The sequence below is a fragment of the Drosophila willistoni genome, chromosome 3R (genome assembly GCF_018902025.1).
Source record: "Drosophila willistoni isolate 14030-0811.24 chromosome 3R, UCI_dwil_1.1, whole genome shotgun sequence".
NCBI lineage: Eukaryota > Metazoa > Arthropoda > Insecta > Diptera > Drosophilidae > Drosophila > Drosophila willistoni.
The window spans coordinates 15081750-15104906 of NC_061086.1; the positions used below are offsets into that span (position 1 = coordinate 15081750).

General features: G+C 42.6%; 2 protein-coding genes across 9 annotated transcripts; both read left to right on the plus strand.

Annotated features, from left to right (window-relative positions):
- Positions 1-179: 179 nt before the first annotated feature.
- On the plus strand, positions 180-18623 carry LOC6651097 (baculoviral IAP repeat-containing protein 6). 8 transcript variants are annotated; one of them, XM_023180659.2, is made up of 32 exons: positions 180-523; positions 1281-1591; positions 1651-2707; positions 2773-4375; positions 4452-4672; positions 4736-4957; positions 5029-5358; positions 5470-5884; positions 5942-6369; positions 6431-6663; positions 6729-6846; positions 6907-7794; positions 7849-8365; positions 8428-8699; positions 8760-9433; positions 9508-9625; positions 9784-9876; positions 10060-10847; positions 10914-11178; positions 11241-11461; positions 11517-11634; positions 11695-11925; positions 11985-12169; positions 12231-12766; positions 12829-13283; positions 13342-14724; positions 14869-15141; positions 15200-15829; positions 15894-16710; positions 16771-17242; positions 17300-17728; positions 17798-18623. In XM_023180659.2, the coding sequence occupies exons 1-32, from the start codon at positions 289-291 to the stop codon at positions 18275-18277; spliced, it is 15018 nt and encodes a 5005-aa protein (XP_023036427.1). In that variant the 5' UTR covers positions 180-288; the 3' UTR covers positions 18278-18623. The 8 variants fall into 8 exon arrangements, with proteins under 8 accessions (XP_023036427.1, XP_023036424.1, XP_023036426.1 ...); XM_023180656.2 differs by having other exon boundaries at positions 6907-8365; XM_023180658.2 differs by having other exon boundaries at positions 6907-8365; positions 14905-15141.
- A 755-nt stretch (positions 18624-19378) lies between these two features.
- Positions 19379-22748, plus strand: LOC6651098 (solute carrier family 23 member 1). Its single transcript, XM_015176779.3, has 4 exons — positions 19379-19565; positions 20799-21445; positions 21511-22397; positions 22455-22748. Exons 1-4 carry the CDS (start codon positions 19524-19526, stop codon positions 22634-22636), a joined length of 1758 nt encoding a protein of 585 aa, XP_015032265.2. The 5' UTR covers positions 19379-19523; the 3' UTR covers positions 22637-22748.
- The last annotated feature ends 409 nt before the right edge of the window (positions 22749-23157 follow it).

Here is a 23157-nt window from a genome sequence, read left to right on the forward strand (position 1 = left end):
AATACAAACATATTTCTATAACTGAATTTATTAAATTTCGAGACAAGATTTTCACAAATGGTCCTAGTCCTAGCAATATAAAAATTAGCGAAACTGTTAGAACTAGTTCTAGTACTTTCTACATGTTAGGGGAACATGTTCTCATTGTTCATTCCTTCACAACACTAATCATCTAAATTGTGAGACGAAAAAAAGCAGCAGAGAAAAAATATTAAAAAAAAAATACAAACAACCTGATTCTGAGGGTGCTCTTGGCGTGCCCACCATTATAGCATCAAGATCACAATCATGGCCACAGAGCAGCGTAGTCTGAAACAGGACGGTTATTTGGATGTGGGCACTAACTGCGATAGTGGAAGTGGCAGCGAGGCCGAGGCCCGTCCTTCCTTCGAGATGCGCAACATTGTCTACCATTCACAATTGAATGTGCTGCTCTTGTTTGGAATGGATAATGTCTTAAAAATTATGGATGTCAATTCTGGAGTAATACTGCAGACGCATCAATTGGGCTCAAATGGGAATGGTGAGCAATGCATGAGAAAAAAAAATAACTACACATACACACACTCGCAGCGCTGCAAATGTCAATATGTACAGTGGAGACTGGCTTCAGAAAATTGTGCAGAGACCATTAGACTAAATTAGATGAAATCGTAAATTATTTTCTTACACACCCAACAGATAGTGGTTATTTTATTCCAATTATTTTTATTTAATTTTCAATGCATTTGTCGTTGTCGTATGTGAAACTTCACTGTACTTGGAGTGCAATTGATTTGCACTTGTATGCGTCTCCCTAAATGTACATGCAAGCAAGCACATACATACATAAAAAGAAAATCCTTAAATTTTATATGAAAATTTTATTGTTTTCCCAGAATTTAGTTTCCCCTGTAAAGCTCTATTATTTTGCAAATGATTAATGCTCATAGATTGACTCGTTTTGTCTCTGTAGCTTGCCCTATCGCAACTTTTTTATTATTGTTATTGTTGTTGTTGTTGTTGGTACTCATGATTAGCCGCCACAAAAACATTAGCAGCAACAGTCAATTTTTTGGTGTAGCTCTATTACGCAGTTGCTGGTGTGGTCAACTGCTGTTAAGCGAGGGTTAGGAGGTAAAATTTTTCTTGCCTATTTGTAATTTCTATTCTCTTGCCACTGCGCATGATGCACTCTACAAGGTTCGGGAGGGCGGTCTGGTGGTCAGGCAGGCGTTTTAGAGGAGAGACTTCCTGTATATCACGATAAATCTAATATTTTGCATTTCATATATTTACAGTGGACCTTACAGTGCATGGACGGTATATGCCGCTGCAGGATAAAATTCTCTTCTGGGATGGCCACAATCTCGGAATGCGCGGTGATTATAATGGCGTCTTGCTATTGGATACCATACTGCAGGCACCAATTGGGCAAAACGATGATTACATTAAATTGGAAATCATTTTATCAGAAGCGATCATTTTTCAAAATTGTATAAACGAATTGGAGAGCGAAGGTCTCGAATGTCCCTGCGATATCAGCAACGAGCTGACACAGAAAATTAATCAGGCACAGCTAAATGCTAAGAAAGGCATCAAAGCCCAGCGTGTAAGACGAAATAACATTTAAAAAAACTTTCCAATTGTAAAATGATATCTATTTTTCAGTGGAACACCATTTGCTTGGAAGTGCCCTATTCAAGTCTTAAACTTGTGGCCAATAATGTAGTTATTCTGCTGAAACGTTTGGAGCGTCACATTCCAGTGCTGGCCATTGCTTCGGCAATTAATGAGCGACTTACGGACATGCTAATGGGCTCTAGAGTCCCAGAATTCGGTTGGAACTTTAGTAACTTCCAGCGAGTGTTAATGCATTCAGAGGCCGTGCGGCGTCAGACTTTTGAGAATTGGCCACATATGGACTACAAATGGGCCCTGCCTGATCAAATGGCCCAGGCTGGTTTCTATCATCAGCCCTCGTCAACCGGGGAAGACAGAGCCATGTGCTTCACCTGCAATGTATGCCTGGTTTGTTGGGAAAAGACTGATGAACCATGGAGTGAGCACGAACGCCATTCTCCACTCTGTCCGTTTGTGAAGGGTGAATATACACAGAATGTGCCACTATCCATCACCTATGCTACCAATCCCGCGCTTACTTCTCCTGGCCAAGGCTTTGACATAATTTCGAATAGTGATTATGCTAATGTACTCTGCACTTGCAGTTCTCAGACTGGCGAATTGAGCGTTTGGAGCATTGAGCGACATTTGAAACTTATGTGCAGCTTTCATGTGCCCACTCTGCTTAAGGATTGTTTCGAGGAAAGCTTCGATTGGGCACGCGTTACAGCCATTTGCGTGCTTCCTAATGAACGAGCTCGTACTAAAGTTAACTACGTCTACTCCTCGGCCAATTATGGAGGCGGAAACGGAGGTGGTGGAGCCGGGGGCTCTGTTAATGGCAGCAATCAGAGCAGCGGCAAGTTTTCTCAACAGCATATAACCTCCACATCAACTCTGCGTGCTGGTGTCGTCGGTTCAAAGATTGTATTGGGCGTGAGTGTACGTCAGAGCAGCGGCGAGTTGGCTCTACGCATGGTAGTGCTCAGTATAATCGATGTCGATAGACATAGCGAGACATCAGCCAGTTTAAGCAACGACAGCGGCAGTGTTTCCAGCAGCACCGAAAGCCAATTAAAGAAGACATCCTCCCAAATCGGCACCAGTAAGTGTTAGAATCTATCAGATGATTTGAATTACTCTTAACTACCAAATACTTGTGTGTTGTAGGTTCTAGTGATAGCAATGTGGTTGTGACCCAAGTGAATCTCGAATCAAAAGATGATGACAACAAGGCGATGACACCATATGAGAAATTCGCCGATGGCTTTGATAGCAATGGCTTTGTCTCTGCTCTAATGACCTATAATAAGAATAGCGGCATGGGACAGAATAATGGAGATAATGCCTCTGTTCTCTATGATTTTGATCTCTCCACTTTGTCACAGATTCTTGACCATAATCTAGAAGATCCAGCCAATGGCCTAATGGTATCCTCGAATACGGTTAATGTTAGCCAAAGTTTAATGGGCATAAGCAATGAGATGGATAAATTAATTATTGATGATTCCCAGCCGAACAACAACAATAATAATAATAATAATATTGATTCCAACTCTTTGGGCGGCAGCTCCTTGTCCAATCACAATAACAATAACAATGCTATGAACAATGGCGTCAATAGCGGGAACGATAAACCCAGCGAGGAGATCGAATGTGTTGTTGAAAGCTGGACCAGTGTGAAACGCATGAATCCACTAGATGGTGCCAATGGAACGCCCAAAGATGGTCAGGAGATTGTAGAAATTGCTGAAATTCTACCAACTAGTCCGAAATGCAATCAATTGCTTGTTAAATTGTTACGCACAAAGGCGCGTGACACGGAGGGCAGTAAAATCATAATGGCCACAGTGGCCAAAGAGGATGAAGACGCTGAAGATGAGCAGCAGCAGCAGGACAATGATCAATGCTCCATGGATATAGATGAAAGCAACGCCGAATGCAATGTGGCAGCCGCTCAGTTGCTTCTCTTTGACTATGATGATGCACAGATTTCCAATGATTACACATTAGCCATGACTTTCAGTCGCGCCAAATGCCCTAAACAGCTTTGCATTCTACCCCATTATGTAACCGGGAGCTCCACGTCAAGTATAACTTCGGAGCAAAAGGAAATGGGAGCTCTTTGTGTGGTGTGTGCTGATGGCAGTGTTGAGATCTATTCTCTCTCCGACTTCCAGTCAACCACAGTTATCGAGGAAGAGGGCGAGCACTTTGAAACCGTGGTATATTGCCGTAATCTAGACCGACTGTGCTGTTGCTCTCGACAAGGCGCCATGCTCTTTTACTCATTGAGTGAGGGGGACAATGATTCCGGCGATGAACTGCTCGAAATGGAGGATGACTGCAGTGCCACATTAACCCAAGGCATAACAGATATGAGTGTCACCGATGGTGGCCGCGCAGGAAGCGGTAGAATTGAACAAGCTGGTAAATCAGTAAACTCCGCTGAAGCCATTTCGATAGATGTGGGTTCCGACGTGGCTTCGACTTCTGGTCAAAGTGCAAATGTACAAACATCTCCTTCGATTATATCTTTGCTGGCCAATGTCACAAATTTATTGGCCTACAAAACCACCGATTTGTCTCTCGATGATTTGCGTGTATTCTATGCCCTAACCCAGTTCGATGACAAGCTAACTGTTTATTCGGCTGAAGTTCCCAGTTGTTGGAACGACCTGGGGCAAGTGCAGAAGCAACGTAAACAATCACAAAATATGCGTAACGGTGATGAGCGAGAGTTCACACGCACCTGGAGGCTGCATAATGATGCGTAAGTGCCTCTATATATATATATATGTGATTCTATTTCGATTATTTTGTGATTAATTTGTTTTGTATTTTGTTAGAACCACCTGGGACGAACATATCATCGAGCTTAATCTGGCTCAACCTGTCTCACTGGGTCATATTGATTTAAAATTCACTGTGTATAAACAGTGCCCAAATCCCGCGGCCATACAAGTAACACTTCTGAAGCAGAACACAAATGGCTTTGGTTATCGCATGAAAGGACCTCATGCCAGCTACAAGCCCAATGTTACTGATGATAATATTGATCTCTCTTATTGTATGTATAATTAATAACTATTTATGACTTTGACTGCTTTACAATTTCCATTTACTGTTTCAGTTGCCAATGAAAATCCTGTGCTTAGCGAGGAATATTTACTAGCCCACAATGCAGAAGTTCTTGCCGGGCCTATCGAACTGTCGTCGTGTATTGATTTGTGTGATCAGGGCGGGACTGCCACTCTTACATCGCCCAAACTCTTTAAAACACGAACACGTAATTTCTTGCTCCACATCAAGACCGTGTCGGATCCTTCAAAGGATGGGCAAAATAAAACCAGGGGTATGTATGACACAGCAGTAGTGTGTGTATTCCCCGTTCTTTCCATACCTGCCCTCATCCCAAATTTTTAGCAGCTTCGTCCTTTACAACGCAAGGCAAGTGTCTACATCAAGTAGAACGTTTTATAAATCGCGATCAATATGCCGAAGGGAATCAAATGGCTAATGCCATGAAAGTTTTAAAGACATCCATATTGAAAATATGTCCCTATGATTTATATCAAATGCTAAAATCAAGAAACAATTCATCCAAATTTTCCCTACCAACATCACCATCATCTTCATCATCGGTAGAGCCACAGCCAGCGCCATCATCATCATCATCTTCGGCGTCACCACCGCTGACGCCAACTACTGCAGCTTCTCGTCCGTCTGCAGTTCGTAGTGTTGGGCCTGTGGCAGGTAGGAAAGATACAAAAAACACATTGTGCCACCTCTCCTTGTAGTTTTTCCTAATATCCCAAAATTATGAAATTGTTAAACATTATTTTTGTTTCTCTGCCGCTATTGCAGGTTGTGATTGGTTGCATGAGATATCGATAAGCGTCCGGGCTGTCAAGTCACATAGTCGAATCAGCAATGGACGCATCCAGCGTATAGCTATGTTGGACAGCAATGTTCTCCTTGAGCAGCTTTTCCGTATTGTCAGCGACTCGGCCTCCACGCCATTGACAAAAAATATGGCTCTCGATGTGCTCATTTGGATTTGTTTCATTCGATTAAATCGATTCCGTTCACCAAAATCGGAGCGGCTTAAGGAACAGATTAATAAACAGACGGCCGCTAATATTCCTGATTTGCTAGCCCAGCAGTTTGAATGCATTTCCCTATCCGAGAAACATATTGAACAGCTCTTGCGTAATTGCATCATCTACAGTGAACGCAGCACGGCCCACAAGTGTGTCAAGTTGCTGATAATATTGACAGAGTGAGTACCATCTGTAAAACATTTAAAACATCCACTTATTTTCATTCGTTTGCTTAGGGGAGTGGCCAATCTTCCAGTTGAACTGCAAAAACATGCCACTCTGGATACCAGCATGAAGACAGCTATAGCAAACACTTTCCACGAGCTACCGCGAGCACAGTGCGGCAGTGTAGTGCGCTGGTACACCATGCTTACCTGTGCTACCTCGACGGCCGAGTCACACAATAGTATTTCCGAGTATGCCATAGGTTTACTCAAGGACATAGCCAATGAAATTGATAAGCGATGGGACCCTTATTGTGCCCTGCTCAGCACACGATTTGGTCTCTATGGCTTCCCATTCGAACCGGAGATCTTCGATTTCGATTTTCCCAATGCAAATCGACAAGGCTCAAGCACTCCAGTGGCTCTGACAAATGTAATACGAAGCAGTGCGACCATTTTGCCAGTTACTGGCTTGGATATTAAACGGCTTAGTTCAATAGGTACATAGGACATGTCTAGAAATGGAATTAGTCTTTAATTTTGTTTGATCTTTGTCTTCAGATGGCGTCGATTTCCGCACCTTTCCATATTTGATTCGCGGAAAGAGTATTAGCAATCAATTACGTGGTCTACTCGAAGTAGTGCAACTCCATTTTAATTGTGTCCAGACATCCGAAGCTACACGTATTGACAACATTGATAGCGTGGGTGGTACGAATTCAGGGGCAAATGTGGTCATCGTTGAAGATGTGATGATGATGCCCAAACTGGCGGCAGCCAGTAAGAAAGAATTGGTAAGGCAAATTGACTGACAACATGTAACCACTTGTAATTAATGGGAATCGCTTATTTAATTTAGCTCAATGATTTGGTTGACGACGTGGAGTCTTTGGTTGCGGAGATGACGGAGAACGATATGAAAATGGCATTTGACACACTAGGAATGGTCAATGGATTCAAGGACAAGGCTTGTAAGAGTGAGTATAATATCGTTTTTCTTTGAGTTTACGCTAATTTGTTTTTTTGTGATATTCAAGCTGAAGCTTTGCTTGCTGACCTGGAAAATGACATCAAACAGGAGGTGAAAAACGATAAGCCATCGATGAACATCTCCAAACTATTGCCACAGCTGACAATGTGGAATAGTTTTATGCAAAAGAAATTGGATATCTATGATGAATTTGAGAAACCAATGGATTCGTGGGATATATCGATGGCGTCACCGCTTAGTCTTAATGAAATGGTGGAGCCGGCAACTCAAGATGACCAACAGCCGGTTGCAGATCAAGGTCAGCAGTCGGCCCAGCCATCCCAGCCAGCCCAAAAACAAGTCAACGCTGCGGTGGGAGTGGCAGGTGGAGAGAGTTTGGTAGATGATGCCACAGAAAGCGAGAAGATAATGCAAAACTTAAGTGCCAATCCGTGTCAACCTATCACATGGCATAAGTTGCTCACGCCGCCACCTAAGCAAATGATTGTTATTGATCGTATGCATTCCGGTGCGCGTCGTTTCGTCGTTTTGGATTTTGGTCATCATATTCTTCTTACCGACCTAGTCATTCCCGCATGCGATGAGCTCACCTCGCTGAGTATTGATATATGGTGCTTTGATGAGGAGACAGATGGCACACGGCTTGTTCAGGTCAGCGACATACAGACAAAGACGCTGGTCTTGAGTGATATGCAACCACCGCCAATTTGTCGTTATTTGAAACTAACTATTATTGGACGCATTGGTATGTCGTCGACGAAATGCAAAGTGCCATTGGGACGGTTCTTTGGTCATCCCGTTGTACTTGAACATGATGGCTATGGAGATCGGTTAATGAGGTTTATAAAACAACCAACATCGTCCCTGCAGATGCAGCTCAAATCACTCAATGCACTCTATGAGGATGTTCATTGTCGCTACAGATTGGCCAGCTGTAAGTTAATGGAATTACTTACACCCATGCGTAATAGTGAACTATCAAATGTAGCGCATTTGCAAGCTTTTATTAATAAGCAACGTGACGAAGAAATTACCGGCTTGGACAACAATAATAAAGTTGTGTCTCTGTACGAGGAATGCATGCTCCTGCAGTATCAGATCAACGTCGTTAGAAATGTGGTGATGCGTTTAGAGCGCGCCTTGTCTCCCAAATATATATCGACTATGCCACCACCGAACTCCGGCCCGCTTACAGTTGAAACTCTGCGAGCCGCATCAAGGGATAAGTTACGTGTGCTGAGTCTTAGCCTGGTCGAGGTTCTTTTGCATTTCTCGATTGAGTATGGCATAAAGAATATTCTGCCAGTTCATCAACGCTTCAATGTGATCACTGCCAAAGCATTATTCAATTCCTTGGTGGTCTATGGCGATGCCCAATTGCAACTAGCCACCTGCTCGCTGCTGGTTCGCATGTGTTGCTTCCAACCCTGGTGGGGCGATTTTCTGGCTGACACTTTTTGCAGTCTGTTTTCTGCTCAGAATTGTAAAGCCTTTCCACAAGATCGGTAAGAATGCTGCTTTCATGTGTAGATTTATCTTTTACTTAATGGAATTTTTTTATTTTTAGCATCTTCTTCCTGCTCACCTATTTGGGTCGTCGAAGTATTGCCATGGGCGCCTGTCGCTCCATTGTCATTGATGCTGTACTGAAGACTCTTGTCAAGCTTTTAGCTCCAATTTCTCCGTACTACAAATTTCAGACAGAGCAGCCCAGCACATCGGCAAGTGCAGCTGAACGGAATGCGGCAATGGGCACAACTTCAGATCTGCAATTAATTACCTGGTTGCTGCTGTTCCTTTCAGTCTGTCTGGATGACAATACTGAACGCAAAGATAAATGTAAGTAGTCTCACCATTTTTCATTGCATTTTGATTGACTATGAAATTCCTTTTTTTCAGCCGCCGCACGCTGGGACTTTATGAGCTGTGAGAGTGACTTTACAAAGACGCGTCCAAATAATGCGACAAATAGCAAACAGTTGCGTTGTTTTAAGAAACGTATGATTCAAACCAACAAATACTCATCCCAGCCGTACACTGATTGGGGCAAAAAAATCTATATGATTCAAAACGAACATCCTGGCATATTCATGGAGTTGTCGACGAAAACTAAAGCTGGCGCCGCGGCGATTAGCAAGAGCACATCCACGGGTGGCAAAATTAATATGGTCAGCTATACAGGCGGAGGAGGATCTCTTGGGCAGTCATGCAGCACCGCAGGCAAATCGACAACCACTTCGTCATCATCGCCCAAACATCCAGAATTTGGCGGCGGTGGCGACGCAGATAGCAATAGTAATTTTGACAAGGGCCTAAAGACATTGCGGATGGCCAATATCAAGGTTGTAATACGTGGCCTCTTTGCTTTGCTTTTGGAAATGGACTTTGATTGCAATATGGATCAGTTCTTGCTAACCTGCAAAGTTATTGCCCGCCTTGTGGCCGCCTGCAGACCCTCGGTTCGCCTATGCAAAATTGTGACGAGCGCACAACTAGAACAACTTATACGTTTGGCTGTATGGAACGATCAGCAACAGCCTTGGTCTGTTCACGCTATCACATGTCTGCTCCAGGTAAGGATGTGTGCGAAAGGATGTTGATGTTGATTATAATTAATATTTCTCTCTCTCATTCTGTTTTTGAAAAGGATCTCTTGGACGCAGACAAGCAATATAGAGACAGCGATGTCACGCCCACCAACGATGGGCCTCGGACTATGGAGGCTGCAGTGCAGGAGACGCGTGAACTTTTTGGCGACTATTCATGTGAGTATTTTAAGAGTATGTGTATGTGTGTGTGAGTTGTGAGCAGGGCTCAGTTCAAAATTATAAGGATATTTAATTGGGATGTATTTTACTGTTTACGGACTCCTCGCTATGGTTTGAATTGAATTGCGAGTGTAACATATTTCTCATCTTTTTAGCCTCTTCCTCCAACTCTTCTTCCTCCTCATCTGCTTCCGTGGCACAGCAGTCTGTGCTCTGTATGCCGACAGCAAGTGAATTTTATCAGGAGGGTAAACGGAGACATAAATATTTTCAATGCACCCGATAAAGCGCCGTCTCTGGCATGGACGACACTAATATACACATTTTGTCGTCCCTGCTGGAGGGGTGTTACCCATTTCCTTAAATTACTTTCTTTTTTTATTGTCAACAGTAACTAATATATACATTTATTTTCCTTTGGAACTTTGCAGCTGTTAAATACAATTGTCTGCCATCGTTGATTGAATGTGATGACGCCGAATTCGATGAGATGCTCAATGACATTGACATGATTGAACGAACAAAACCTGTGACCAAAAAGGAGAGCAATGCTCTGTGCAAGAATACCTTCAATTTCTTTTGTAAATCAATCTCTGTGGCACTTGACACACGCCTGGATACTGGTCTTGAATTGCATGTTGAGACACAGTTGCGTAGACTTACCAATCGGACATCACTCGATCTCTATTCCTCGTTGCCGCAAGTTTTGACCAACGAGTTTGTTTCCTCACCACCGGAGGCAACAGCCTGGCCAGAGTATTTAACTCAATTGTGGTCAGGTTCGGAGTATACGGGCCGCAATACCTACGTTATGTTTAAGAACGTCTTTGATTCTATATTGGCCGATTTGCATTATGAGGATACTTGGGTGCATTTGGAACAGGTGCTACAAATGTGGCTAACATTGAATTGTGAGCTGGCAGAGAAGCCGTACACTTCGGGCATTACCCAAACCGATATACCAAAAATTCCATTTGGGGCCAATGCTGTCCAGGGCCTCTTGTTGGCCTTGGCCTGGCATAATGACATCAAGTTACGCACATGGTCGTTGGGCTTCCAATGCCTATTCCTAGCCTGCAATTCATTGCCAATTGGAGATGAAGTTGCAGATTGTACACGCATTAACGAGGTTATTGTAAACGATGAAAACTTTGAAAAGATGTTACTGCGCTTCTTCTCCGGCTACGGCATGAGCTCCTCCATTATTACCAACCGATGTGTAAGTTTGATGGCTCTTAACATTTGTTAGACCTATTTGTTAATTGTTATTTTATTTCCATTTTAGGCTGGTGCCACCATTTGTAAGCATCTGCATGAACTGCTGCTTTGGTTGCATAGCAAAAGCGAGAGCAGTGGCGGTCTTATTCCTTGCAAGCGTCGGTTAAAGGATATCCTGCTACATGTGGTGTTGCAGCTGGTACAACCAGGCGGCGCCATTAGTAATCAACAAGGACCGATTGATGCTCAAAACCAGCTAGTTCGCGATCTTCTTTGGATGCCAAATGATAAAGGAGATCTTAATATAGCACTTAAGATAACAGAGAGTGTTTGTAAGTTTGTTTATATTTTCAAGGCATTCCGGGTTCTTCACAAACTTTTTAATCATTTTCAGCTTTCCTGGTGTACAACAACATATCAAATGGCGAGAAATTGCAATGCCGTGGCAATGAAAACAACAATACGGGCAATAACTTTAGCAATTTGTTTGCCAATGTCCTGGGTTCTGAGAATCCTAACAAAGCCAATGCAACCATTTGTGACAATTCGTTGATTATAAATCTGCTGAACTTATGCTCGCACATGGTGCTGCCTGAGATGCCTCGGCAGCCAAGTGTAAGTACATTGAGAATGTAATGGAAATATTCGATAAGCTAATGTGTTTTTGCAGGAGGTAACGATACCCGAAGAGGAGGAGCTTTCCAATCAAAGTCAAACGGACGAAACGAAAGCCGAACAGCTCAATACCGAGGGTCATCGTAGTAAAGTGCCCTGCATTGCTGATTGGGGTAAACTTAAATTCCTTTACTAAAATTAGGTATACTAAAATATTTACTTTCTTTGTTTAGTGCTGCGACAATTTCCTACAATGAAGAGACTGTTTGGAGCTCTTTCACAGTGTTCGACTAATTCATTTAAGTTGATGACATCCAGCGGTTTCTTTTCTGTCATACCGAATATGTTACTAGACAATCCACAGACAATAGTGGATGCGGTTTTCAATTTGATGCGTACGCTAAGCGATAGGGCATCAAATCCGCGTCTAGTTGTTGCTCCAATTTGCCAATATCTTGAAGAGAGTAAGTTTAGTTAAGAGACTCGTGAAATATCATCTAATGGTTTTATTTTCTGCTCATAGCTACTATACAACGCAAGTCTACACTGCCACGACTGCAGTTATCGGAGCCATTCCTCTGGTATATCTCTAATGTCTTGGAAGTAGCGCCAGCTGTACAGATTTTCACTCAACTCGGTGGCATACAGATCATTTGTCATAATCTGGTGCGGCTCAATAAGACGATTATTAATATGCAACCGGGCTTGGTAAGAAACTATAGATAATTAAATGAGGTCATTTTGAATTCACTTTCGTTTCATTCGACAGATTTCACTGATCATGCAGCATATGACAAGAAATACGCGTCTTAAGCTCAATAGTCATGTGGCCAGCAACAATACATGCAAGAAGACCACAACCGGCACAGGCACATCCACTTCGACGGCAGCTCAACCGCCCCGTAGCGGAGCACAATATGATGGATTGATAAATTTTGCCCCATTTTCGCACATTGTATCAGAGAATGATGCAGCTCAAAGCGCAGAAGTTCTGATCTCCAATCCTAATGCGACTCATAGGCGTCCGCGGTCTCCGGCCTGGAGTTATATGTTCTATCCCAATGAGTCTCATGTGGATTTGACCATAACTCTGCCAACGGCGATATTGTTAAAGGAAGTTCAACTTATGCCACACACATCCAGTCTGGCCTCATGTCCTTCGGCTGTGGCTCTGGAATTGTCTAGAGACTATGGACTGGGTTCCATACCTGTAGGGCCACCGATGGCCACCACAGGATTGACATGTATTCGACTGAAACTGGCCAAAGCGGAAGTTGCCACCAGCATTGTGCTTAGGCTTTACAAGTGAGTCCCTCCAAAGAGAAATGTGTAAATTCGAAAAACTCCTCTGTTACATTTTTTTCCAGACCCAAGGACTGTGGCAATGTTGGGCTTGTACAGATAGCCGTACTTGGCCAGACAATTTTCAACAATCGTACTCAGAACGCCCGTTCGTGTGTCGATGGATTGGGTGCGTGTTCCACAACATTGTCAAGTGCATCGTTGGCAGCCATCGATGCCGATTCAATGCTTGAAGACGATTCGTTTGCCAAGACAAGCATTGGTTGGGTGCGCATACTGTCTCGATGTTTCCATGTGGCTGCATTGCAGCCAGATAGTAAATTGGCTGATTTGATTGCCTCATCCCCGGCTGCATATCCGGGCTTTTTGGAAGCCTGCTGTTCGCTACTCAATATTATGCCCATGATTCCAAGTTTGGCACAGCAACATCTGGAGACTATTTTACTCAAGCTAGGAGCCTACAATCACGAGCTGAGTTTGCAACTGTTACGGACTCTTCTGTGGCACACAACGCCGCAAGGTGAGTGAGATATTTGTCTTAAGAAGTATTGATGTTTATGAATTTATTTTTGTTGTAGTATTTAAACTGTCCAGCGATGCCGTTTGCGATTTGATCCACGAAGTAGTTACCAGCTCTACGGAGCATTTGTTGGACAAATTGCGTGTGCTTTTGGACTGGATAATGCAGCTACATGATAACTATAGTCAACAGGCAAGAAGTAATAATCCGCAGAGCGGATTCGTCAAAGTCATTGCAGCGATTCTTTGGCGTGTTCAACGTCAGCAGCAGTTGCCAGAGCTCCCGCTACTGATTTCCTCAAATCTTTTTGAAACCTGCTACGAATGGATAACTACTTTGGAGCACGATGAACCACTTAAAGCCAGTTTTGATTCATTGATTTGCGCCCTGTGCTATATTAAGCCGGAACTGTTTAATCAACTGCTAGTTAAGGTGGGAGTTAAATTGGAACCGCCGGCACGCCGCCAGACTGATGACAGCAAAGTGCAGAGTGGCAGTGCGTGGTTCCGCCGCGAAGGCAGTGAGAATCTTACCATTTTGTTGGAACGCCCAGCTTTGCTAAAGACGGTAGCCTTGGCCTGTCAGTCTCCAGTGGCTATTTACCAAATGCTCGATTCGGGTTTGCCGAAGTTACTTGCCCATGCCATTTATGAATATTGCACACATTTGCTGCCTAGCACAGAACCTGTAGCAACAGCCTCCTCGGAAGCTTCTGCCCCAGCATCACCCCCGTCTTCAGCTTCAACTAGCAGCAGTCAAGCGGCGGCAGCACCAGAGGAACCTAGCCCAGAAGATCCTTCTTCATCGATGACAGACTTTGACAAGGCTGAGGCGAATATCGCTCATAGTGCTCCATTGCTGACTTGTGCAAATGTGCCCAAAGTATTGGACTTTTTCTCCGAGTGCTGTGCTGAGGGACCGATGCGGGATTGGCTGGGCACCATGCAGGGTTCCGTGTTCTGGAAACCTCTGCTTCAGCTGCTCTGTAACACACATTCAACCCCGTTGAGCAAGACCATGCCCATGCAGCAATCCTTTATCCGTTTGGAACGTTCCACCATCAACTTTTTCACACGCGTCAGTGCCTGCCATCCAGCCAACCAGGAAGTCCTCACATCATTGCTTATAGGAGCCATAATATGTAAACCTGTACGCTCTCTATCCGGCCATCGGCCTACAATTTCGGGATTTACACGCCAATTGGTGCTACAATTACTGTTGGAGAACGAACATATCACCGTTGCCGTACGCAGCCAACAGCCCCTGCAGCGCAGGGATACCCTATCAGCCATAATGGGTGGCTCCAATGGCGGAGCAAGTACCTCCTTGCCAGTGGCCTCTGTGAATAATCATCCAGCAAAGCGGAGTAGTGCCCATCACATACTCTTCAATGTTACCACAAGCACAACATGCCAGGAGATCATGCAAAATTGTGTTAGCGGTAAGTTTAATCCTTATATTCCTCAGTCGCCGCCTGGGTAGGAAGTTTTTTTTGTTCTTTGACTTCATTTGATTATGATTTTGTTGTTTTTTCAAAATGTGTTCTTCTTTTTGGTTGTCCGGCCGCTCCCGTTTGCCTCATTAGTATATAGTAACTTAGTGTACCAACCTACACCTACAGATCAACGTGCTGGCGATGCTTCGGCAGCAAATTCCAGCAAATCCGGTGAAGCCGGCAAGCTGGAGAGCAAGAATAGCTTCATCAATTTAAATAATATAGAATCTGGCAGTATGGAATTCCTAACTGTCGGTGCAGCAGTGGCGGCCAAGGATAAGCGTATCAAGGATGCCAAAAATCAAGCTGCATCTATGAATAAGGATAAGGAAACCCAAACCTCCAGTGCAGCTATGAGCGGCAGTAAGTAGTTCTATGCTTAGAGAAATACCAGTCTATTAAATAAACCGTTATTTTATAGGCTATAAAGGTGCGTTCAATATGCAGGACTATGTGCTTCAATCGGCCAATGCAGTCAATGGTAATCAACTAATAATAGCCGAGTATCCGGATATTGTGCTGTCATTGGATGCCACCATCTCTCAGGTGTTGGCCACGTTGTTGGACGCGGGCCACTCACTGTCAGCACCGTGTCTTACACTTGATCTGATACCGGAAACACCAGAATCATCCGATGAAGTATCCGAGTCGAGAAAGGTGAAGGCATCATGCGTTGAGCCTTTGCCGTCGCCATTGCAACGCTTTTCCAGTAGCGGTGGACTCTCATTGTTGGCCCATTATTTACCCACCGTTTACCCTGAACATTCTGGCCGCAAGGCCACTTCTCTGATAAGTGAAAAGGAAAAGAGCCCGCCTTTATCCGATTGGGTTAAGCTGGAGCCAAATGAGGAGATTTATGAAGATCTAGAGGATACCATTTGTGAGCCAACTGCCAAACAGGCAACAGTCAGTTCAGTTCCACAGCATTCCTTGGCTGCATTCGGACTATTCTTGCGTCTTCCGGCCTATTCAGATGTACTGCTAAGAGATAAACTGCGAGCTCAATGCCTGTTACGATTAGTCCTTGGCGTTACAGGTGATGGAGACGGCAGTAAGTGTTAAATGCAACACCCAATTAAAAACTATATACTAATTTTTTTAATTTTCTCAATTAGACGACATCTATAGCTTATCATTGGCCCCATCTTTGCCTACTTTGCCATTTGAAGTCTTCCGACAACTATTGGACTGTGTGCCCTTATCTACTGATGACGGAATGTTATTGCGCCGCGTTGTCATTGAGGTTGGAGCCATGCATTTGGTTCTCAATTGTCTGGGCATATTCTCCCATCAATCGCACACCAGTCGCATTGGAGCGCCAATCGTTGAACCTTCGACTAGTAGTAGTGGTGGTAGCACTAATGGCACCGGTGCAGGTGCAGCCAAAGCAAACGGAGCAGAAGAAGCGACGCCCACTGGTGGTGTCACATCCGATGATAAGAGCCATATGTATTGGGCTAAGGGTACAGGCTTTGGCACTGGGTCTACGACACAATCGTGGAATGTGGAGCAGGCTCTGCTGCGACAGAAGAGTGAGGAAGAACATGTCACCGTGTTGCTGTTGGTGTTGGCTAGCTACATCAATCCGGGAGATTGCATACCCAGCGATATGAGTGGCGAAGTTAATCTCGCCTACCATGATGTGCGCGATGTAACGGGCGAATTGCCGTCCATATTCCAAACTTTGCTGCAGCAATCTTGTCTTATACCTGCTTTGAGTTCATATCTGCGTAATGATTCCGTGCTGGACATAACCCGACACATTCCACTATATCGTGCCATATTAAAGCTGCTGCGCGCTTTGTCATTGTCCAAGAGTTTAGTTTCGTTGCTTCAGCCGGTGCCGAGCGCCTGTGGTGAAGGTGCTCCACCCATAGCCGAGCTGCTAAAGAACATGAAGACCTGCGTGGACACCTATGCGAAACGACTTAAGTAAGTAAAAAGACGAACTTATTCCGAATATTGGTGTTCAAAAATGTCATCTTGTTTCAGAGTCAACAAAAAGTCCAACATAAAGGGTCAAAACCAACAACTTACCTTCAACATAGACGACGGCGATGATGAGGGCCTGGCTCTACTCATACCAGACATACAGGATACAACCATGTTGGTGCAAAAGACCATCGATGCAGATGCCCTAATCAATATGTTCAATAGCAACGAGGAGGGCATTGCCCAATTGGAACGGCCGTTGAGTAAATCTATTGAGCAGCGTTATTTGGAACTGATGAAAAAGCGGCAATTCGATACATATGATATGATTGTAGAGGCCGATAACAATAGCTTTAGATTTGTAGTCTCGTATCATTTTGAAAAAATGGTGCGACTTGCTGGCGATCGCTATCATCCGTCGCGGGTTAAGCGTTTGGCCCAGGAGACGGTTACCCTGTCGACCAGCCTGCCATTAAGCTTTAGTAGTTCAGTATTTGTGCGCTGTGATACGGATAGACTGGACATTATGAAGGTAATTCGCTAGAGTTATTCTTTTTTTTTATAGTTATACATTTTTTTTTTACTTTAGGTGCTTATCACTGGACCGGCTGATACGCCATATGCCAATGGATGCTTTGAGTTCGATGTCTTCTTTCCACCAGATTACCCCAACTTGCCAATGCTAATCAATCTGGAGACCACGGGCCGGCACTCGGTTCGTTTCAATCCTAACCTCTACAACGATGGCAAAGTATGTCTGTCTGTGCTTAACACTTGGCATGGCCGACCCGAGGAGAAGTGGAACGCGCAGACGTCTAGCTTCCTGCAGGTTCTTGTCTCCATACAGTCGCTCATTCTAGTGCCAGAACCTTACTTTAATGAACCGGGTTTCGAGCGTAGTCGTGGAACACCCAGTGGAACGAACTCTTCGCGAGAGTATAATAGCAATATCTACCAGGCATGTGTGCGTTGGGCTATGCTAGAGCAGATTCGCAATCCAAGTCCCTGCTTTAGAGATGTAAGTAACCTTTGGGATCTAATAAACAACCACTGGCCAATTCATTAATTAATCTTAACCTTTTTGCAGGTTATACATAAGCATTTTTGGCTGAAGCGTGAAGAGATTTGCAATCAAATCGAAGGCTGGATAAAGGAGTTGAGTAAACCGCAGTACACAGAACGTGCCAGTCGCACCATATCGTTCAACTCTATGGTTCTCCGTCGGCACTATCGGCATTTGCGTGAGGAACTGGCTAAATTGAAGCCACCGCGAGGCCTCGAAGACTTGGATGCACCTTTCAATCCAGTGGCTACGTTGCCGCCCATGGATGTCTCAACCACAGCGGCGACATCGACAACAATAAATGCCCAAGTTGGGACCGATGATGCTCTGGTGCCCGAGCTAAATTTATTAAATGACAATGATGATACACCACCGGATGGTTTTTTCAAGAATTTTGAGAAGGAGGAAGGAATGTTGGTTGGCGAAGAGGAAGTAGTCGAAATTCTCAGTGATACAGAGAATGAGAGCAGTGTTTGGCATGAAAAGGAGGAGGATATGTCATAAATTTAATTGTCTAATGTGAGATTTTACCCGCCTCCTCCTCCGTATATAGATTATTATTTGACGCGTTCAAATTTTGTAAACGGTCTTTGTAAAATTTTTAATTATTTTTCGGTATTGTAAGAGACTGTAACAGAAAAACTTGGTGTGCTTTACTTAATGAAACAAAATAATAATGTCAAAACATTTTTGATGTATAATGAAATCCCAACTATTCGCATACATTTTCGCACTGAATCATTACATAATTACTAAATACATAATATGTCCTCTCACACACACACACAGACACATGCAACTAAATCTATGTATGAAATATATCTATATATATATAGGTATATATATTGAACTTTTTATAACTGCTTGTATATGAATGGATCTTACAAGTTTATACAAAAAAGAGTTAAAAGAAGCAACAGCCCAACCATTTGTTTATAGCATATAGGAATGGACACGTGACTTTTATTCGAATTCGTATCACAACTATAAGATGAAAAACAAAAACAAAAAAAAAAAAACCACCAAAACTAAATTAATGTGTATTTAAATAAACAATGTATGAGTGTAGTGATTTAGTTAAATATTTACAGCAAACTGTGAAAAGTTAATTTTTCGATGGAAATAAAAAAGAAAAATCAACATTGTTTTCCCCCAAAATTCAGGGGCGCCGGTGCGGGTGTATGTATGTATGTGTGGCTGTCGTCTTCAAGAGATATTATGCTATGCTTTATCATAGTACGATATCTTTATAATGGCTATTTTGAAACTTTTATAGGGTCGCAATTTGATAACTATATTTAACTGTTTGTTATCTTCTAATTGTAGTCAAATGTAGAAGAAGAGAATATGCTTAGAATTTAGAGATGGAAAGTGAATGATGTGTGCTTAAAGCATTATTTATACTCTCTAACTTGATTGATCTCTCATTGCTCTTCTTTCTCAAACTCAAGTAGCTGCATATTTCTATTACTCTTTCAATTAAATCTGTCTATTGATTGCTCTTCAGTGAGGCAGCATTGCTCTCGCTTTTTACCCCCATCTAACTGTATTCGATTGAGAGAATTTCGACAGCTATGTGATAAATCTTTCTATAGCCCCAAAGCCATTGAGTCGACAGCCGTTGGGGCAAGTGGTTGCCCACTGAGTTCTTAAGGGATTTGTTTTCTTTTTGTTTTTCGTTTTATTTTTTTTCCCCGTCGTTAGTTAAGTTTTATGGCGTGCATTAAGTGGTTATAAAGCCGATCTGATCATGGAATTAAATAATGTAACCATTGAGGACTGTGATGGCTCCGTAAGTGAATGTGAATTGGCTAAGAATAAGTAAAGCATTTCGCTTAGTATACAGGTAACCCTCGTATAGCGCGGTTAAAAAATGCGGAAAATTTCCTTTAACACGGTGGTCCAATACAAATTTACAACACATTTATAAAATTGGTCGAAAATGTGATAAAATTGAAAAGCTACTGAAATGGAACTTTAAGAAAAAGCTTTTTATTACCTAATTAAATTGACAATTGTTCGGATCAGACTACTATATGATTTAGTGCTATTCGAAAGATCGGAACCCAATCCTGAATTTGTATGAAGTCTCCTACAATGGCAACCCATTGTCCGCGTTGTATGAGTGTTACCTGTATATATATATATATAAAAAGTATTTTGTTTATGTCGTTTATATAAGGGTCATATCCCAGTGGAATTTCTTTAATTGGTTTCTTTTTATTTTTTTTTTTTTGATATAGATAGCCATCATTTGTTTTATCTTGTACAACATTTTACTTTGTTGCCTTGTTTGCAATGATATTTACAGTTTAATAATTGTATACTAATTAACTTTAACAATATAGGACTAAACATTGCTAATTGTTACAATAGCCCATTGCAATTTGTCACATCTTTGTGCTAGTCAAGTCAATTGGGAATGCTTGCACTTAACTACATAGTGATTTATTAACTAAACCAACAGTTTAGCTATGAATTAATTTATACCTTAACGATGTATGGACCAATACTCACGCTCAATTAATCATGGATGCTGCCAACAAGTGCCAACAAGTTGTCAATGGAATTCCAATTACATTAATATTCAATTCAAAAAACACAAAAAAAAAATATATAAAAAGCTCCGCCCCATGGGAATAATTTAAACTACAAAGTTATGCAAATTAATGCTAGAAATAGATTGTAATTCTCTCACAAACCAATAAAATTAAGTTTATCGGGAGTTGTTGACAATTTGTATACTCTTAAAAAACCAATGACTCAATGAGAGTTCATAATATCTACTCCAAGGTCTTATTTAATGTTTTAAATTTGTTTAAACAAAATGTGCGATTGCACAAACCACGAAATAGAGTATACCTGCATATATAGGTATATATAGTTTTATCTGGAATCAAAATTTCCATTACAAATAGAGTTAATTATAATTTCTGTATTATTTAATTGCCTTGTTGCATTTGCTCATCAATATACAGAATATTTTAAATATTCATTTTTTTCATGTTTTTGTTTTTGTTTTTAGCCGAACGTAGCCAAGTTAGGCATCAGGGAGTCTCCAGTGGGCGATGTACCCACGATTATGTCTCCTCCATTAAAACCCGAGAAACAGAAGCCGCAATTGTTGTATGCCATCAATGATAATCCGCCTTGGTATCTGAGTATTTTGTTGGCCTTTCAACACTATTTAACAATGATTGGAGCAATTGTGTCTATTCCGTTCATCTTGACGCCCGCCCTATGCATGTCGGATGAAGATGCCAATCGTGGCATAATCATATCAACAATGATATTTGTCACTGGCATAGTGACCTATTTTCAAGCCACATGGGGTGTCCGTTTGCCCATTGTGCAGGGTGGAACTATTTCGTTTTTGGTGCCCACATTGGCCATTCTCGCCTTGCCACAGTGGAAATGTCCAGCCCAGTCGATAATTGATGAAATGAGTCCCGAGGAGAGAGAGGAATTGTGGCAAGTCCGTATGCGAGAGTTGTCTGGAGCTATTGCCGTGTCGGCCATGGTGCAGGTTATAATGGGTTACACTGGACTAGTGGGCAAGATACTGAAATATGTAACACCCTTGACTATAGTGCCAACGGTCTCACTAGTGGGATTAACTCTTTTCGAGCATGCAGCGGGAACTGCCTCCAAACACTGGGGCATTGCTGTGGGGTGAGTAGAGGAGGAGTTCGTCACATTTGTAAGTTATAAAAACGACATTGATTTTCTCTTTGTAGGACAACTGCCATGCTGACGCTTTTCTCGCAAATCATGTCCAATGTGTCTGTTCCCATATTCGCGTATCGCAAAGGACACGGCCTAGAGGTGCGGCAATTTCAGTTGTTTCGCCTATTTCCTGTTCTGTTGACCATCATGATTATGTGGGGTTTGTGCGGCATATTGACAGCCACCGATGTCTTTCCACCCTCGCATCCATCGCGAACGGATGTACGCCTCAATGTGTTGACAAGCGCCAAATGGTTCTATGTGCCGTATCCGGGACAGTTCGGTTGGCCTTCGGTCACTTTGTCGGGCGTTCTGGGCATGCTGGCCGGTGTATTGGCCTGTACAGTGGAATCTCTTAGCTATTATCCGACTGTTTCGCAAATGGCAGGCGCCCATTCGCCACCACTTCATGCCATCAACCGAGGCATCGGCACCGAGGGATTGGGCACTGTGCTGGCTGGTCTCTGGGGAGCTGGCAATGGCACAAATACATTTGGCGAGAATGTGGGTGCCATAGGTGTCACCAAGATTGGCTCGCGACGCGTCATCCAATGGGCTGCATTGATAATGGTCCTGCAAGGGGTAATTGGTAAATTTGGAGCCATTTTCATACTCATTCCCGATTCGGTGGTGGGAGGAATCTTTTGTGTGATGTTCGGCATGATTATTGCCTTTGGTCTTTCCACGCTGCAGTATGTGGACTTGCGTTCGGCCAGGAATCTCTACATTCTCGGCCTCTCCATATTCTTTCCCATGGTCTTGTGTCGCTGGATGCAAGAACATCCGGGCGCCATTCAGACGGGCAATGAAACGGTTGATTCCACATTGTCAGTGCTGTTGGGTACAACCATATTGGTGGGCGGCCTATTGGGATGTCTGCTGGACAACATTATTCCAGGTAAGAGGCACTCCGACAAGGTTTTCTTTCTTATAACCAATTATTACTTATCAACAGGAACGCCTGCGGAGCGTGGCCTCATCGAATGGGCAAATGAAATGCCACTTGGCGATGATAATATCAACGATGGCACCGCCACGGACTACGATTTTCCATATGGCATGAATGCCCTACGCAAATGGAAATGGACTTATTACATACCATTTTTGCCCACATATAAATTGCAAAAACAGAGCTGACCTGTTTACATTACATCAATATATATATAGAGTTGATTCCACACACAATCAATCGAATGTACAATATTTTTGGTTTTGTATTTATTTCATAAAACCATTTCTTTTATTATTATTTTTTTTTTTTGGTTTTCATTCTCACAATCTATGTAATTACAATTTGAACTCGGAGTTCTACCAACAACCGCTACGTCTTAAATTCGCTTATAGTTTTTTTTTTATTCTCGATTGTGTCGATTTGCTGTTGACGACTTTGTTTACTTTTAATTTACTACATTTTTGTTTTGTTTTTTTGTTTAGATTTCTCGTATATTTTCTATTATTTTGCAATAACATCAATATATAGTCCCTAGTGAACAAGAAAATGTTAGAGTTGTTAATCCTTTTTCCCCTTTTCCAATTATTAAACTCTTGATAAAATTAAAAATAAAACTCTCGAAAAAACCAGTCAGTTCTGTAAAAGCAAAACAAGAATTTACAACAAAAAAAAATGATGTTAAAATTATTGTTTTTAAAAAATTTTA

Coding starts and splice junctions, on each gene's coding strand:
- LOC6651098 (XM_015176779.3), top strand. CDS start 19,524: ATGGAATTAAATAATGTAACCATTGAGGACTGTGATGGCTCC. Junction 19,566..20,798: donor TTGAGGACTGTGATGGCTCC/GTAAGTGAATGT, acceptor TTTTGTTTTTAG/CCGAACGTAGCCAAGTTAGG. Junction 22,398..22,454: donor GCTGGACAACATTATTCCAG/GTAAGAGGCACT, acceptor ACTTATCAACAG/GAACGCCTGCGGAGCGTGGC.
- LOC6651097 (XM_023180656.2), top strand. CDS start 289: ATGGCCACAGAGCAGCGTAGTCTGAAACAGGACGGTTATTTGGATGTG. Junction 5,359..5,469: donor TAGTGTTGGGCCTGTGGCAG/GTAGGAAAGATA, acceptor CCGCTATTGCAG/GTTGTGATTGGTTGCATGAG. Junction 11,462..11,516: donor AGATGCCTCGGCAGCCAAGT/GTAAGTACATTG, acceptor GTGTTTTTGCAG/GAGGTAACGATACCCGAAGA.